The 18,259-nt window shown below is 40.6% G+C and overlaps 1 protein-coding gene across 4 annotated transcripts in view; it reads right to left on the reverse strand.

Annotated features, from left to right (window-relative positions):
- LOC130909991 (glutamate receptor ionotropic, delta-1-like) overlaps positions 1-18,259 on the reverse strand; it is a 261,884-nt gene that overhangs the window by 43,199 nt on the left and 200,426 nt on the right. For all 4 annotated transcript variants that reach the window (XM_057826984.1, XM_057826983.1, XM_057826982.1 and 1 more), the window contains one exon: positions 9,741-9,860. In XM_057826984.1, the coding sequence (XP_057682967.1) occupies positions 9,741-9,860 (120 nt within the window). The remainder of the gene's footprint in view (positions 1-9,740; positions 9,861-18,259) is intronic.

Raw genomic sequence — 18,259 nt, forward strand, 5'->3', positions numbered from 1 at the left:
CAATTATATTTGCATTATATAATGAGGTCAGTCATATGGGTCATTTAGACTGTCTTTCCATATGTTGTATGAATAGAAATAATTATTAAATGAATTATTCTCATTTTGTTCAGATTTATATCTATCCCTTTTTCTTTCTGAATGTACAGGTCCATTTTCCCCCCATCAAACGCACGTTTGATTGGCCGATGACTAGACCCCTCCTTACTCCCCCTGACTTCCCCTCCAAACACAAAAGCACACACCCAACTTCAATGGAAATACATGCCGCCTCCTCCTCCCGCTTCAAAGAGGAGGGATACTGTATTAGAAGTCATTTTCGACCACCAGCAGCAGCAGCCACCGTAAGTAATGTAAAAAGACATCAATATTGTGGACGGTGGCAAACATGCCCTTAATTTTGCTACTGACAGTCTGACCTCCATCGGAGTTAACATAGCACTAAACTGTGTGAACTTGTTGCGAAACTCGAGTACACTGCAAAAATACACCTCCTAAAAATGAGGTAAATTACATTGTTTTAAGTCTAAATCTACTGGAATTAAGGCAAATTATCTGCCAGTGCTTCAAGTAAATGTTACTCAGATTTCTTGGAATAAGAAAAATAGCTATCTGAAAGTAAAATTGACTTATTTTTGGTCTAATTATAAACGTGCAGTGTGTTTTCTACTGTTATCGTTAACTGGACTGAGAAATGTAGTGAACTCTGCTGGAAACTACACAACTAGAACCAACAAAACGTGGCAAGACGCTCCATAGAGAGAGGTCCCGGGACATAGTCTGTGTTTTACAGGAAAGTGTTGACAGTCAAAAAAAAAACAAAAAAAAAACTAGGTTTGTCAAATGATTAAAAATTTTAATCGAGTTAATTATAGCTTAAAAATTAATTAATCGTAATTAATTGCAATTAATCCCAATTCAAACCATCTATAAAATATGCCATATTTTTCTGTAAATTTTTGTTGGAATGGAAAGATGAGACACGAAATGGATATATACATTCAACATACAGTACATAAGTACTGTATTTGTTTACTATAACAATAAATCAACAAGATGGCATTACCGTTATTAACATTCTGTTAAAGCTAACCATGGATAGAAAGACTTGTAGTTCTTAAAAGATAAATGATAGTCCAAGTTAGAGAAATTTTATATTAAAAACCCTCATAATGTTTTCGTTTTAGTAAAATTTGTAAAATTTTCAGTCAAAAAATAAACTAGTAGCCCGCCATTGTTGATGCCAATAATTACTTACACAATTCTCATGGGTGCTGAAGCCTATAAAATCAGTCCCACCCAAGTGCCAGCAGAGGGTGACAAAACTCCGAAAAACACAACAAGTACACATTTCACTGTGCTGTCATTTTAATGTTTGAGCGGGGCATGTGCGTTAATTGCGTCAAATATTTTAACGTGATGAATTTTTTAAAAATTATCGCCCGTTAACGCGATAATTTTGACAGCCCTAAAAAAAACACATGCTGTGTTTAAAATAGATGTGCTTCCTTGTTTTGTATGTCTGAACTTTAATTCTACTTCGTGTCGATGACCAATAAACATCTGTGAAAGGAACTGTTGTCTCATATGCCATCAGCAAGTACGCACAAATGTATGCACAAACGCCCTCATTTTTATTTACCGTGCGATAAATGGATTCATTTCATATCGCGACAGGCTTAGCAACTTCAATTAAACATGTTGTTAGTTATTTAGATGGACTTACGATCTGCCACCTTGTAATTGTCTCCTGTCGTCTTCCAAAATTACAACTGGGTGACGGCGCTTAAGGTTTTCATTCACGGCCGAGGTGCAGCCAAGCTTGGCATTGAAGAGATAGGACACAACTGTGTACCCTCCTTTGTTTCGTTGAAATAAGTCAATGTTTTGGCCACTATGGTGCGCTTTTTTGGCTTTGTGCCTCTTTCCCCGCTTGCATATCAAGCGTCCGACATTTCAAAAAAATCTCCCGACCCCCACCCCTAAAAAATTTTCTTCTCGGATCTACACAACTCACATAGGTCACCCTTTTTGACTTCAAAATGGCGTATTTCACCGAAAGGTGAGAGATTTTCATGCCTGATTAAAAGTGTACATGCAGGTTATGCTGTTCTACTGTAGCGTCCCTACCAATGTTGAGACCAAACCTACGCCCGTGGTTCACACCTACGTACATTTTTCACAGCGGAAGTGCCAAGCACCGTCATTTTTACCAATGAAAGGGTTCCACACCCACACATATTTATCATGAAAAGCTTCAATACCTCGATTTTTAGTGGTAAAAGGATTTCTTCTCAAGTTCAACCAAATAATTTTTTTTCTGGTGCAATGGTCTTAGTTTTTCCCCAGCGAATGCTTTAGCACAGGGGTCCCCATTTGCCGGGCCGCACAGAAATAATAATTTAATAACGACCGCATTCTCGCCGAATTAACCCTGTGCCCCTGCTTAACACACCAATATCTGTGTCTATTATAGATATAATACTATGGGATAGATTACAATGTTGTCATAGAAGTCCATTGATTGGACTGCTAGCAGTACATCTTGTTTGTGTATATAATATATCTATGTGCGCTTGTCCTCGATAATAATGTATTACTAGGCCGCGGGCCCAGCACATTTGTTGCCGGAAATAATTAGCCCCCACGCGAGCGAAGATAACTGGAAAATAGACGTCTTTGGAGATATTTTTACGGCGAAAAGGATATTTTTACGGCGAAAAGGGCACCTGACGAGCCTACAACCTCGAAGACCCACGAACTGCGAAGGAGTGGATTCGTGACCCGTTTGTGAATAAACAGAGAGATCGCAAATGACGGGGACCTTATTAAACGTACATTCGAGACAACAACTCTACCGAGGTTCTGGATTAAAGTCATTCTGGAATATCCTGACATCGCGACAAGAGCATTGAAAACCCTGCTACAATTTCCAACATCGTATCTTTGTGAAGCGGGCTTCTGGATTAATGTTTAACGACAAGGTGACGTCGTTAATGGTGAGCGCGGTGTGCAGCTGTTGTGTGCATCTTACATGGCTGGATGAATCTGAGGAGAACTTTTCTACAAGTACTTCCATGATCAAACGTAAGTTAAAATTCCTTTCTTTCAAGAAAGTTTGTAGTGTTTACTTTGGAATCGCTGCATTTGCGCATTTTGCGCTATGTTTAACGTTACGCGCATGCGCAGAACTGCATCGTTGCAATTTTTGATGGGTTGCAAAATTTGTCAGAACACCGGTCCGTGAAAAAAAAGACCCAAATAACACCGGTCCGTGGTGCAAAAAAGGTTGGGGACCCCTGGTGTAAAGGAAAGAATGAATGGGGCCATGTATCCAGAGATTCTGAGTGAAAATCTCCTTCCATCAGCAAGGGCGTTGAAGATGGTTGGGTCTTTCAGCATGACAATGATCCCAAACACAAGGCCAGGGCAAAAAAAAGAGTGGCTTCATGGCCTAGCCAGTCTCCAGATATCAACGCCATAGAAAACTGTGGGGCGTTGAAAGTCCGTGTTGCCCAACGACAGCCCCTTAAACATCACTGCTCTAAAGGAGATCTGCATGGAGGAATGGGCCAAAATACCAGCAACAGTGTGTGAGTTACAGAAAACGTTTGGCCTCCGTTATTGCCAACAAAGGGGACATAACAAAGTATTGAGATGTACTTTTGGTATTGAGCAAATACTTATTTTTCCACCATGATTTGTAAATAAATTCTTTAAAAATCAAACGAAGTGATTTTCTGTTTTTTTTTTTCCCACATTATGCCTCTCATGGTTGAGGTTTACCCATGTTGACAATTACAGGCCTCTCTAATATTTTCAAGTGGGAGAACTTGCACAATTAGTGGTTGACTAAATACTTATTTGCCCCACTGTATTATTCATGGTAAAAATGTTCTATACCCGCAAATTACTGAGGTAAAAGCTTTAACATTTTTTACGGTGTAAGGCTTCAACACCTCCACTTTTTCTTGTAAAAGTTCAACACCCCACCTTATATTGGTCAAAAGTTCACATCACTCACACTTTTCCCCATTACTAACTAATGAGCAACGAGAGCTTTGGTAGGTGTGAAAACACCTCTCTTTCAGCATTGTCACATAAAGCACAATGAAGAAGACCGCTCATCGGACGCCTCCCCGGTGTTATTGTTCCCACGTACGAGCGAGCTTCGCCTTTGCCCAAATTGTTGTTAACAAGTGCAGATGACTTCAGGGAACGGAAATTAGCGCCGCCCGAGGCTCATTTTCCTGCACCGTCGCGGTTAATGGATTCATTTGAGGGGGGCAGCCACAATGCACCGTCCCCATTACGGCCACCCGTTTGCTTTGCGACTCCGCGGAACGGTTGCCGGGCCTCTGCGGCGGCACGCCGGGGGACCCGGGCCAGATGAGATGATTTCAGTGTTGCAAATGGCTTCATTAAGATTGCACAGCGTTTTCTTGATAATGATCCATACAAACAAGTTCAAAGCAGAGGAAAAGAAAAAAACAAAATTATCGGTTTCACCGGTTCAACACCCATATATTCTCTGGTGAAAGGGTTCAACACCCATACTGTTAAATGGGTTTTACAAACACATTATAACAGGAGAAAAATGATTCACACTGACACTTTCCTGGTGTAAGTGTTCAAAGCCCACAGTTTTCTTGGTGAAAGGGGAACACCCACATTTTACCTGTTGAATGAGTATTCAACACTCCCAAATGTCTCGGTTGCTTTGTCAAAAGGTTAAACACTCAAATTTTTCCTTAAGAGTTTAACACCCACATATTTCTTAGTGGAAATTGTCATCTGGCAAACTGGTTTAACACCCAAAGTTTCCCTGGCAAAAAAAAAAAAAGAAAAGCTTTAACACCCACACCATAGACATCACTATCAGTTGGCGGGACACGGGGCCGATCCGTAGGGGGCCTATTTTTAAAAACTTAAAATTCAAATATTTTCAAACCAAAGCCACTAGCAACCTAAAACCAAAACAGGCATCCCCCTTTGGAATATATGAGTCTCTATGAGCAGCGGCATTAAAAAATTCAGTCATTCCATAATAAAATCCTGATTATTTTTATATGAGTATAACAAAACTTAAAATGACGATAAAACTTTCAGATTTTACACTGGATGCACAAAAATTACCAAATGCAGAGATAATCACCTATATTTTCAGGATCTACAGCAATATTTAACATATCATACAGTGGGGTAAATAGGTATTTAGTCAACCACTAATTGTGCAAGTTCTCCCACATGAAAATATTTGAGAGGCCTGTAATTGTCAACTTGGGTAAACCTCAACCATGAGAGACAGAATGTGGAACCAAAAAAAAAAAAAAAAAAAAATAGAAAATCCCATTGTTTGATTTTTAAACAATTTAATTTAAAATCATGGTGGAAAATAAGTATTTGGTCAATACCAAAAGTTTATCTCAATACTTTGTTATGTACCCTTTGGTGGCAATAACAGAGCCCAAACATTTTCTGTAAATCTTTAGAAGCTTTTCACACACTGTTGCTGGTATTTTGGCCCATTCCTCCATGCAGATCTCCTCTAGAGCAGTGATGTTTTGGGGCTGTCGTTGGGCAAGACGGATTTCTCACCCTTTGGCGTCAAAATGATAACAAGAACGGTGAGCAAAAATCCCACAACCACACGGGAGGACCTAGTAAATGACCGACAGAGAGCTGGGACCACAGTAACAAAGGCTACTATCAGTAACACAATGCGCCGCCAGGGACTCAAATCCTGCACTGCCAGACGTGTCTCCCTGCTGAAGAAAGTACACGTCCAGGCCCGTCTGCGGTTCGCTAGACAGCATTTGGATGATCCAGAAGAGGACTGGGAGAATGTGTTATGGTCAAATGAAACCAAAAAAGAACTTTTTGGTAGAAACACAGGTTCTCGTGTTTGGAGGAAAATGAATACTGAATTGCACCATACCCACTGTGAAGCATGGGGGTGGAAACATCATGCTTTGGGGCTTTTTTTCTGCATAGGGACCAGGACGACTGATCTGTGTAAAGGAAAGAATGAATGGGGCCATGTATCCAGAGATTTTGAGTGAAAATCTCCTTCCATCAGCAAGGGCATTGAAAATGAGACGTGGCTGGGTCTGTCAGCATGACAATGATCCCAAACACACAGCCAGGGCAACAAAGAAGTGGCTTCGTAAGAAGCATTTCAAGCTCATGGAGTGGCCTAGCCAGGCTTCAGATCTCAACCCCATAGAAAATCTGTGGAGGGAGTTGAAAGTCCGTGTTGCCCAACGACAGCCCCAAACATCACTGCTCTAGAGGAGATCTGCATGGAGGAATGGGTCAAAATACCAGCAACAGTGTGTGAAAAGCTTGTGAAGAGTTACAGAAAACGTTTGGGCTCCGTTATTGCCAACATAGGGTACATAACAAAGTATTGAGATGAACTTTTGGTATTGACCAAATACTTATTTTCCACCATGATTGGCAAATAAATTCTTTAAAAACCAAACAATGGGATTTTCTGTTTTTTTTTCCACATTCTGTCTCTCATGGTTGAGGTTTACCCATGTTGACAATTACAGGCCTCTCTAATATTTTCAAGTGGGAGAACTTGCACAATCAGTGGTTGACTAAATACTTATTTACCCAACTGTCTAAGTTTTTTTGCCAGAAATAGCAACTTAAATGTCATGTGTAGAGATACAAAATCCAACATATAGCCATCACATTTACCCAACTGTCTAAGTTTTTTTGCCAGAAATAGCAACTTAAATGCCATGTGTAGAGATACAAAATCCAACATAAAGCCGTCACAAAACAAAGAGCTTTTTAAGTTGAAAATTCTTGTAAAAAAATGCTTAAATTGCAGAATTTCTATAGAAATGAAGGTAAAACAGTCTAGATTCCTACTGGACCTACCAAGGGTGGATCAGTTGATACAAATCACTTTTGTAACCTGAGAAGGGTCATCTGACTCTAATTAGCATATCTTTTGTGAGTCGTCATTAGTCATTCCTATTCAAAACCACAGAGTTGGATTGCTTTAATTAGCATCTTAGTGTTTGCAGGCCAGGGCTGCCTGTTTGCGGAGTACTGTCTGACATTACAGCATTGAGAAAGAACAGCTGTCTCAATCTCTCTGAATATTTAGTTGCACTGTTTCTTGTATGTATGGAGCTATGATTGTCATATTGCTGATGATAAATGGCTGATGATGCACAACACGAGTCATTTTTTGCAAAAAAAAAAACAAAAAAAGCTTTTTATTCAATAAAGAAACATATGTGAAAAAGACAACAAAAACTATATATGAAGAAGGGACGGTGTAATAAAAAACCAGACCTTTTTATTTGGTGACATATGACACTTTGCCCTTTTCCCGCGGCTAGGTGTTGGAGGTTGTTGACGAAGCAATTTTTCTTTCTGCGCCTTCTTTGCGCCCACATGAGAGTGAGCCAATTCCTTTGCAAGACCCACCAAGAAGTCCACCCATCTCTCTTGCCTTCCGGTGCATGCCTGATGCAACACATATGCATTCAGTGCTGCCATGTCAATCATATTGTAGAACACGGCAACCAGCCATCTCCGTGTTTGACAAAGCCAAGGGAGCCCTGGATTTGCAAATATTTAAGATGCTAATTGCAGCTATCTAGAGTGACCCCCCCCCCCCCCCCCCCCTTCACACCGAGGCAGCGACTCCATGTGAGTGTGTAGGGGGGAGGGTTGTCTGCTTGATTGCTTGTTTGAGTGGTCTATTGTTTGACAAAGCCAAGTAGTTGGTTTGGTATTTGTGTCATTTGACGCCTTTCTGGTCTTTCTTTATAGCCCAAAAAATACCCTGGACTTCTTGCGTTAAAGGCAAAAAAACGGGCAGCTATCGTTCATTTTACGCAAGTATTTCAAGCAAAAGTTACCGCATTGTGTCATCCGACATGGTGGCCATCACGAAAAAAAGAGCTTTTTAAGTTCACAATTCTTGTAAATAAATGCTTAAATCGTGGAATTGATATAAGATATGAGCGTATAACAGTCTAGATTCTTGGTTAAAAGCAAAAAATGGGCAGTTATCATTCATTTTATGTAAATATTTTTTAGCCAAAGTTACACTAATTTTATCCACTGGATTTTTTTACATTTTAAAGTGCATGCATGGTGCTATTTAATACAATAATTCCCTTGAAACGTTGACCATATCACTCTTGAGACATTCTTGCCTGCATGTATCCAGTAAAACCTCCGTCCTGTTTCCACCTAAGTCCGGTATTAGATTGCAGCTTGTGTTTGACTTTATCACAGTGAAAGCCAACTCAACGTTCTGCCTGGATCGGCCCCCTACGGGTAGGCGTGGGGCAATGCCCGTGGGAGCTGTCTTGTCAACTGATAGTGGAGTCTATGCAGACACGTTTACAGGTAGACAGGGTTTAACACCCATCCTTTTTCTGGTGACTAGGCTCAATAACCACGCTTTTCAGACTGTAGTTGCAACAGATGCGTACTTCTTTGTGTAGTACTTGTGTATGATGACTTTGTTAGAACACCCACATTCTCAACTCAGATAGCAGAAGAAACCACACATTTCCCATTGCCATTGCAGTGACCGTTTCTGAGAATGGAATGTCTTTGTCTTGGACTCTTCACGAGTGTGACGCAGTGCAGCTGTGAATGAATCCTGCTGACAGCATCAATGCATTTGTGCCCGACTGCATTTTGGGTAATGTAGTGCTGAACCGACTATGCTATTGCAAACACTGTAAGAGAGATTCCTTGTCATTTGGCATGGTAATTTTTTGACCTAAAGTGGCCTCCAGCTTCCTCTGGAGTCTTCGAATGCCAGCGGGCGAGAGTCCCGAGAGTCCTGAAGCCCCCTTGTCGGAAATTGGACGGCGCTTTCTGAGAGGATTGCCGGTGAGGAAATGACTCCAGCTCCGTTTGGGCATTTAGCCGCATCGTCGCGATGAAATGAGACGACACTCCGGGGAGGGCCGGCGGGACTCGTCGCAGCGCCGCTTCGCAGGAAACCAGGAAATGACATTTTAATCGGAATCAGGTGGAATGCAGAGGATGGAGGATGCGAGCGAGAAAGAGATCAACACCCACACTTTTCCTTCTGTCATCACTCGACGAGCATTACGATTTGTGAGCGTGTGGGTAAATGTGAAATCCAATTACGATTACAGATTCGCCGTCTTTATCTCGTCCAATAAAAACTAGCAAAATGAATGAATTGAAAGCATCAACATGTATGTTAATGATCACATACATATTAATGAGAGCGCATGTTAATGTTCACGTATGTAAAAACACTCGCGTGAACACCAGCACGCTAATAACAACAATACGTCTTCATGCTTCTTTGTGTCTTCATGAGGCTTCTAATAAGTGTGTACGCAGAGAAAATGGCCATTATAAAGTACAGAGGGACTCATAACTCAGAGTGAGGGGCCAGATGATTAAATCTTCATTACTGCAGCAACTCTGTGTGTGTGTGTGCGGTGACACATGGACCCCACAAGCCACTAAATCACTGAAATGGTTATGCATGCAGATGAGACCGCGTGTCAATTACACGTCCGTGTTTAATGAAAGGAAGCAGGGAGGAAAATGCGTGTGCGTGATCAAGAGCAGAGCCGCAGTGTGAATGCCAGGCCGCACTTCACCCGCACTTTGGGTAATGACACCTTACTGTCTGAATAGTGGCAATGATGCCACACGGCCATTTTGTGGTAGCGGAAAAAAGACGAAACTCGGATATGGAGTCAACTTACCCTTTTGACGTCCTTGCCAAAAGTCTCGCTGAAACTGGACCCGAGAATCTCGAAGTGGACGTGAGAGTTGGCACCACCATCTTTGAAATCCATGAGGCCCGTTAGTCCCGTGATGTTGCCCTGGGGATGCAACACAAGTTCAATAAAATGGACAAATACTTGTTGGGTTATGTTAAGATCGAGATTGTAGATTGAAAAAATATATATATATTTAGGTCCATCTCGGGGATCAGCAGTGACATATTTACAGTGTTATCACAAAAGTGAGTACGCCCCTTGCATTTCTGCAGATATTTAAGTATATCTTTTCGTGGGACAACACTGACAAAATGACACTTTGACACAATGAAAAGTAGTCTGTGTGCAGCTTGTATAATAGTGCAAATTTATTTTCCTCGTTAAAATAACTCAAAATATAGCCATTAATATCTAAACTCCTGGCAACAATGGTGAGTACACCCCATAGAAACTACGTACATCCCTAAATGTCCAAATTGAGTACTGCTTGTCATTTTCCCTCCAAAATGTCTTGGGACTCGTTACAGGAGTGCTGTCAGCATTGCTGCAGAGATTGAATAGGTGGGGGGGCCAGCCTGTTAGCGCTCAGACCATATGCCGCACTCTACATCAAATTGGTGTGCATTTTGAAATTTGATCAAATTGGGGGTTTCAGAGCAGAACTTTAAGTCACCTGAGTGTTTTCCGCCATATACACTCACCGGCTACTTTATTAGGTACACCATGCTAGTAACAGGTTGGACCCCCTTTTGCCTTCAGAACTGCCTCATTTCTTCATGGCATAGATTCAACAAGGGGATGGAAGCATTCCTCAGAGAGTTTGGTCCATATTGACATGATGGCATCACACAGTTGGTGCAGGTTTGTCAGCTGCACATCCATGATGCGAATCTCCCGTTCCGCCACATCCCAAAGATGCTCTATTGGATTGAGATCTGGTGACTGTGGAGGCCATTTGAGTACAGTGTAGTCATTGTTATGTTCAAGAAACCAGTCTGAGATGATTCCAGCTTTATGACATGGCGCATTATCCTGCTGAAAGTAGCCATCAGAAGTTGGGTACATTGTGGTCATAAAGGGATGGACATGGTCAGCAACAATACTCATGTAGGCTGTGGCGTTCCAACGATACTCAATTGGTACCAAGGGGACCAAAGAGTGCCAAGAAAATATTCCCCACACCATTACACCACCACCAGCCTGAACCGTTGATACAAGGCAGGATGGATCCATGCTTTCATGTTGTTGACGCCAAATTCTGACCCTACCATCCGACTGTCGCAGCAGAAATCGAGAGTCATCAGACAAGGCAACATTTTCCCAATCTTCTATTGTCCAATTTTGATGAGCTTGTGCGAATTGTAGCCTCAGTTTCCTGTTCTCAGCTGAAAGGAGTGGCACCCGGCGTGGTCTTCGGCTGCTGGAGCCCATCTGCCTCAAAGTTCGACGTACTGTGCGTTCAGAGATGCTCTTCTGCCTACCTTGGTTGTAACCGGTGGTTATTTGAGTCACTGTTGCCTTTCTATCAGCTCGAACCAGTCTGGCCGTTCTCCTCTGACCTCTGGCATCAACAAGGCATTTCCGCCCACAGAACTGACGCTCACTGAATATTTTTTCTTTTTCGGACCATTCTCTGTAATCCCTAGAGATGGTTGTGCGTGAAAATCCCAGTAGATCAGCAGTTTCTGAAATACTCAGACCAGCCCTTCTGGCACCAACAACCATGCCACGTTCAAAGTCACTCAAATCACCTTTCTTCCCCATACTAATGCTCGGTTTGAACTGCAGGAGATTGTCTTAAACCATGTCTACATGCCTAAATGCACTGAGCTGCCGCCATGTGATTGGCTGATTAGAAATTAAGTGTTAACGAGCAGTTGGACAGGTGTACCTAATAAAGTGGCCGGTGAGTGTATATATATGGCGGAAAACACTCAGGTGACTTGAAGTTTTGTTCCGTTTGAAATTTGGTCAAATTGGGGGACTCAGGTGACTTGAAGTTCCGTTCCGTTTGAAATTTGGCCAAATTGGGGGTCTCAGAACGGAATTTCAAGTCACCCCAAGTGTTTTCCGCCATATAGAGGAAAACACTTGAATTGACTTCAAATTCCGTTCTGAGACCCCCAATTTGACCAAATTTCAAAATTGTCCGTTATGCATGTGTGATACATCATTGGAAAGCTTAAAATCTATTCTCTATTTTCTGGGGGTGGAAAAATTTTGAACAGGAGGGTGTTTAAAAAAAAAAAAAAATTTAAACAGCAAAACCCTAACTTGAGACGAGACCACGCGAAAGCAGGATTAAAGACTCCAATATTTTAACGAGATATTATCGCGTACCTACCTTGTTTCGATCCAAAAACTCCATGTAGCATGTATCACCGAGTGTCAAGACACAGCTGTGAATGGCCACAGCCAGATTTTGGGGGGGATTTTATGGGTGAAACATGGTGATATAACAAGGGTCGTGATGCAGAAATCGCAGACAACAAGGAGTGGTTGAGATTTTCTTTTTCATATAGTCACCCTTTTAAACGTTATTTTTCAATTTTTCTTTGTTTGGATCGATTATTTATCATCTAACATATCGGGGAAAATGCGACAGTAACAAAAAAAAAATACAATTAAGCGATAGTAATGAGTAATCTGTGACTTTTTTTACAGACGCCAAATTTTTCAATGTAACGTAATTTGTTTAAAAGTCTAAAATATGCGAGTGAATAATTTTTCAAAGTCGTTTTGTTTTTTTAAACTAAATATTAGACATTAATTAATGATTCTAAGCTAAAAATGACAGACATTTTGAATAATAAATATAATTACTTACCTTCTTTTAATGGCTAGGTTGAAACAAAAGCGGTTGCGCGACGACTGTAAACGGGGGTTTTCAGGGTAAAACGGACAAATTAAAAATAGTTCGGGGGCTTAATGCGCAATGAATCTGCTATGACAGCATATACAGTAGACATTGTTCTATCAAACACAACAGTTGTTTTGGCTTAAAATACTGCAGTTTCTTTTAAAGAGGAGTGCAAGAGCAGAAACTACTTTTTCAGTCTTGTCTGTGTTTTCCGCCATATACATATATATATATATATACAGTGGTACCTCTACATACGATCGCTTCAACACACGAACTTTTCGACATCCGACGTAAAATTTGACTCGCCATTTGTTTCTACATCCGACGACATGCTCGAAATACGACGACAATGGCAGCACCGCAGACGAATGCATGGCGGATTTTCTTGTGTGACAAATCAACACAGGTTTCAGAAAAGGTTGGTACAGGTGGTGAAACAAGGAAAAAGTTGACGCTTACCTTCTAAATGAAGATGCAAATGACAGAAAAATATGAGCGTAGGGTGGGCATCCGTGAAATGGCTCAACAATACATCTGCACGGTCCTCCTCCGACCATCGTTCGCCAGTCTTTATAAGTTAAGCTGACAATTCTTATTGTGGTAACATCTCCAGAGAAATCGCCAGCTTCGCCACGTTTTCATCATTTCTTTCACAACTTATTCAACACAAAACGCCTGCTGTCTGCCGCAATTGACGATGTTCTCAAGAAAGCATTGAAAGCGAAAGTAAACTTTCACCCGCTCCCCTCCCTCTTTGTCACGTCAGCGCCGCGGTGCCTTCAGGTACAGAAAAAAACGTCCGCCTTATTAGAACCCGTTTCGTTACACTATTACAGGAATTATTATTATTATTATATTATTAATCCGATTTTTATTTATTATTTATTTGTTTTGCTATATGTAATTGCCATTTTAATAGTACCAGCAGTATTTTTTAAGGATTTAGTGCAGGTTTTTGGGCTGTGGAACGAATTAATGGAATTATAATGTATTCCTATGGGAAAATCCTGCTCGACATACGACCATTTCGACTTACAAACAAGCTCCTGGAACGGATTAACTTCGTATGTAGAGGTACCACTGTATATATATATACATATATATATATATATATATATATATATATATACACACACAGTGGGGAGAACAAGTATTTGATACACTGCCAATGGGTTTTCCCATTGACTGTGTATATATATATTTTTTTCCTATCTATTAACTAATCATATTTCATTTATTTTCTTGGTCGATATTCCATGAAGGGGCAGTTTATATTCCTACATATCTCCAAAAATACTGTAGACCTTAATTTGTAAGCCATAGTCATATTTATACATTGCTTACATGATTGTCCTTAATTTCCTTTTTCTATATTTAGTCATATATTTTTATCCCTTTTTTGATTCATTATAATTATAGCAGTCATTCACTACCAGCCCATCGCAGTCTAAATGGGTTAGTCGTCTACTGCTGTCAATGGCACAAAATGATTTAAAGCGTATCATTTTTTAGTGAACAAACAGCGATACAACGCAGCCATCAATAGTCTTTAGTAGCTATTATATAGCCACTGATGCACAGCACGTCCGAGGGCATCAGAGCAAGCGTCATGTTTTTGCAGGCGGCGGATGACATGACATTTCATGGCTTCCATTAGCTCATGTAGCAGCGTAGACAGCCGTCAGAGACAAAGTTGAAAAAAAAGACCTTCCTTTGTCAGCCGCTGTCTGCGAGTGGGGAAAAATGTTGGCGGACGTTTGGCTTACATGAAAAGTCACCAACGCTTCCACTCAGTCGTCAGACATTGTCTTCACGCTCTTAAAAGTCGGAAGTTTTATGAGGGAGCTGCAATCCGTACACTAATTCAATAAAAGCATTACATAGCACAACATTGACCTTGAATTAACTCCAAATAAAACTGACAAATAAAACAACCTTTTTTTTCATGCTGTTATGATGGGGTTGGTGGGAGTAACAATTTGAGGGTAAATGCTGTTATTCTATTTGAAACTATGTGATGCAATTGCTGCTGAAATTGCATGTGATTGCTTTTATATTAATGGTGACTTTTTGCTAAAAAATGTGAACATGTGAAGAATGTAAATTGTTTGTGGAATACGTTGAAATTGGAAGGATGTGAATGGCAAAGACAAAGGACTGGCGACAAGCATGTTAACCTATTATTTGAGAACTAATGGTTATATTTGAATTATTTTGGTTAAAAAACAAAAAATAACTCCGTGAAGTTAGTTAGCAAATTTATACAAAAAATTATATCAAACGTTTGAACTAAGTTGGTGCTTGTTTGTGCTGCTCTCGTTTTTGAGATATTTTCTATTCTTTTATAGGTCAATCTGAGGTCAACCAGCCCCACATTTTTATCAAAAATGGCTAAAAATGGTCTCAATCGTTTTTGCTTTGTTTGTGCTGTAAACATTTTCGTTCATGTTGCAATGGTGTTTTTGGATATTCTGTTTTTGATTTGTAGTGATGACGTCATGTAGCCCCCATTTCCTACAAAATGGACCCGAAGTGGTGCCGCTTGTTTGTTTTACGCTAGTACTTGTTTGCCCTGTAAAAAAAAATTCGTTTGTGATGCTATCGTTTTACAGATATTGAAATATTAATTTCGAGTGATGTGATGGTTTTTTGAGGTCAAAAAGTGAACTTTTGAGAAATGTCTTTTTGGTAATATAGGTAGCCCCCGGCTTATGACCCGACTTACGCGATTTCGGCTTAACGACGCCTGAGTCTCGTCGTTTTTTTTGTTTTTTTAAATGTAGATTTTTGTTTTGTGATGCATGCTTTCGTTTTGGCGGAGGAGTCATTGAGCAGGTAGTACTACCGCACACGAGTGCATGTAGACACGCCCACCCAGAGCAGCCGAATGACAACGGTGACAACCTACGCGCAGATTTATTGCTTGTGAAGCATCTAGAGGCAACAGCTGTACCCTTTTGTGCTGTTTATTGTGCGTTTTCAATTGTGGTTAAATACTTGGGGCGAGTTTATGTGATTGTTGTTGATGATGTGCGGACGCTAACTGATCCATGCCATGGACCAAAATACATGCTTGATTCGTTGGATCCCTATGAAACATCTAGACCCCTACAGTCATCTGGAACCGGTCTCCTGTATGTTCCAAAAACAAGAACCAAGAAGGGTGAGGCAGCATTTAGTTATTATGCTCCTCACCTCTGGAACAAATTACCTGAAGGCCTGAAGTGTGCTCAAACTGTTAGCTCCTTTAAATCAGGGTTAAATACACTTTTGTGTATCACAGCATATCCATAACTGTCTACATATTTCAAACTTCAAGCTATTTGCTTTTCAGTCTTTTTTTTTTTTTTTGCTTTATTTCCATTTCTGATATCAATTTAATACGATTTTAATGTATAATTTCATTTCCTGTTTCGATTGCCTTTAACGTTTTTTGATTTATTGCGATTCTTATGACCTTCGTATGATGTAAAGCACTTTCATTTGCTTTGTGTTGAATTGTGCTATACAAATAAATTTGCTCTTGCTATATCAGCAGCAGCTAGTTAAAAACGCAAATTTGAATTGCTGTTATTGAAGATGAGACTGATTTAATTTTATTTTATTTTAGTTTCATTCTACAAGTGTTGATGTCATGAGCAGCTGAATAAAGTCAGCAAAGAACACGGACGTCTGATATAGTCATTTTAAAGCTTGTTATGTACCCTTTGTTGGCAATAACAGAGGCCAAACGTTTTCTGTAACTCTTCACAAGCTTTTCACACACTGTTGCTGGTATTTTGGCCCATTCCTCCATGCAGATCTCCTCTAGAGCAGTGATGTTTTGGGGCTGTCGTTGGGCAACACGGACTTTCAACTCCCTCCACAGATTTTCTATGGGGTTGAGATCTGGAGACTGGCTAGGCCACTCCAGGACCTTGAAATGCTTCTTACGAAGCCACTCCCTTGTTGTCCTGGCTGTGTGTTTGGGATCATTGTCATGCTGAAAGACCCAGCCACATCTCATCTTTAATGCCCTTGCTGATGGAAGGAGATTTTCACTCAAAATCTCTCGATACATGGCCCCATTCATTCTTTCCTTTACACAGATCAGTTGTCCTGGTCCCTTTGTAAAAACAGTCCCAAAGCATGACGTTTCCACCCCCATGCTCCACAGTGGGTATGGTGTTCTTCGGATGCAATTCAGTATTCTTTCTCCTCCAAACACAAGAACCTGTGTTTCTACTAAAAAGTTCTATTTTGGTTTCATCTCACCATGACACATTCTCCCAGTCCTCTTCTGGATCATCCAAATGCTCTCTAGCAAACCGCAGACGGGCCTGGACGTGTACTTTCTTCAGCAGGGGGACATGTCTGGCAGTGCAGGATTTGAGTCAGTGGCGCGCATTGTGTTACTGATAGTAGCCTTTGTTACTGTAGTCCCAGCTCTCTGTAGGTCCTTCACTAGGTCCCCCCGTGTGGTTCTGGGATTTTTGCTCACCGTTCTTGTTATCATTTTGACGCCACGGGGTGAGATCTTGCATGGAGCCCCAGAACGAGGGAGATTATCAGTGGTCCTGTATGTCTTCCATTTTCTAATAATTGCTCCCACAGTTGATTTCTTTACACCAAGTTTTTTACCTATTGCAGATTCAGTCTTCCCAGCCTGGTGCAGGTCTACAATTTTGTCTCTGGTGTCCTTCGACAGCTCTTTGGTCTTGGCCATAGTGGAGGTTGGAGTGTGACTGACTGACTGAGCTTGTGGACAGGTGTCTTTTATACCAATAATGAGTTAAAACAGGTGCCATTAATACAGGTAACGAGTGGAGCCTCGTTGGACCTCGTTAGAAGAAGTTAGACCTCTTTGACAGCCAGAAATCTTGCTTGTTTGTAGGTGACCAAATACTTATTTTCAACTCTAATTTGGAAATAAATTCTTTAAAAATCAAGCAATGTGATTTTCATTTTTTTCCATATTCTGTCTCTCATTGTTGAGGTTTACCCATGTTGACAATTACAGGCCTGTCTAATCTTTTCAAGTAGGAGAACTTGCAAAATTGATGGTTGACTAAATACTTATTTGCCCCACTGTATATACATATATATATTTTTTTGAATAAATGTTTTTTTCAGGCACTTCAAATGTAATAAATTATGATTAGTTTTAAACATGTTACCGTCCCTTCAAATTATTTTTAAACAAGAATAAAGTAGGAGAAAAATCCCTGGCTTTATTAAATGCTTCATTGAGCAAGTCTACTCAATCCGGTCTTTCTGCTCATTTACATAAAATGAGTTGCCACAGCAACTGTTTAACAAGTTAAACAATGATTGACGCATGCGGCGCTTCTGAAGTTCGCGACTCTGGCAAGATCAGACACAAACATCTGTCAATCATCGTTTACTTTAATAAGCAACTCCAGATGAACCCCGAGGAACAAAGAGCGGGGAGAGGGAGGGAGGGAAGGAGCGAGCGTGAGACTACGCGATCGGCTCGGGACAGCTCATTTGTATTTTTTTTTTTTTTTTTAAATTGAAAAAATATCCACAATGGATTGAGGGTACGAAGTTTGAAGCGCGAAGTGGAGTGGGGTCACTGTAATACATGTTTTTGGATTTTTTTTTTTTTTTTTTTTTTTAGAGGGTGTTCACAGGTATT

Source organism: Corythoichthys intestinalis, chromosome 21 (genome assembly GCF_030265065.1).
Source record: "Corythoichthys intestinalis isolate RoL2023-P3 chromosome 21, ASM3026506v1, whole genome shotgun sequence".
Classification (NCBI taxonomy): Eukaryota; Metazoa; Chordata; class Actinopteri; order Syngnathiformes; family Syngnathidae; genus Corythoichthys; species Corythoichthys intestinalis.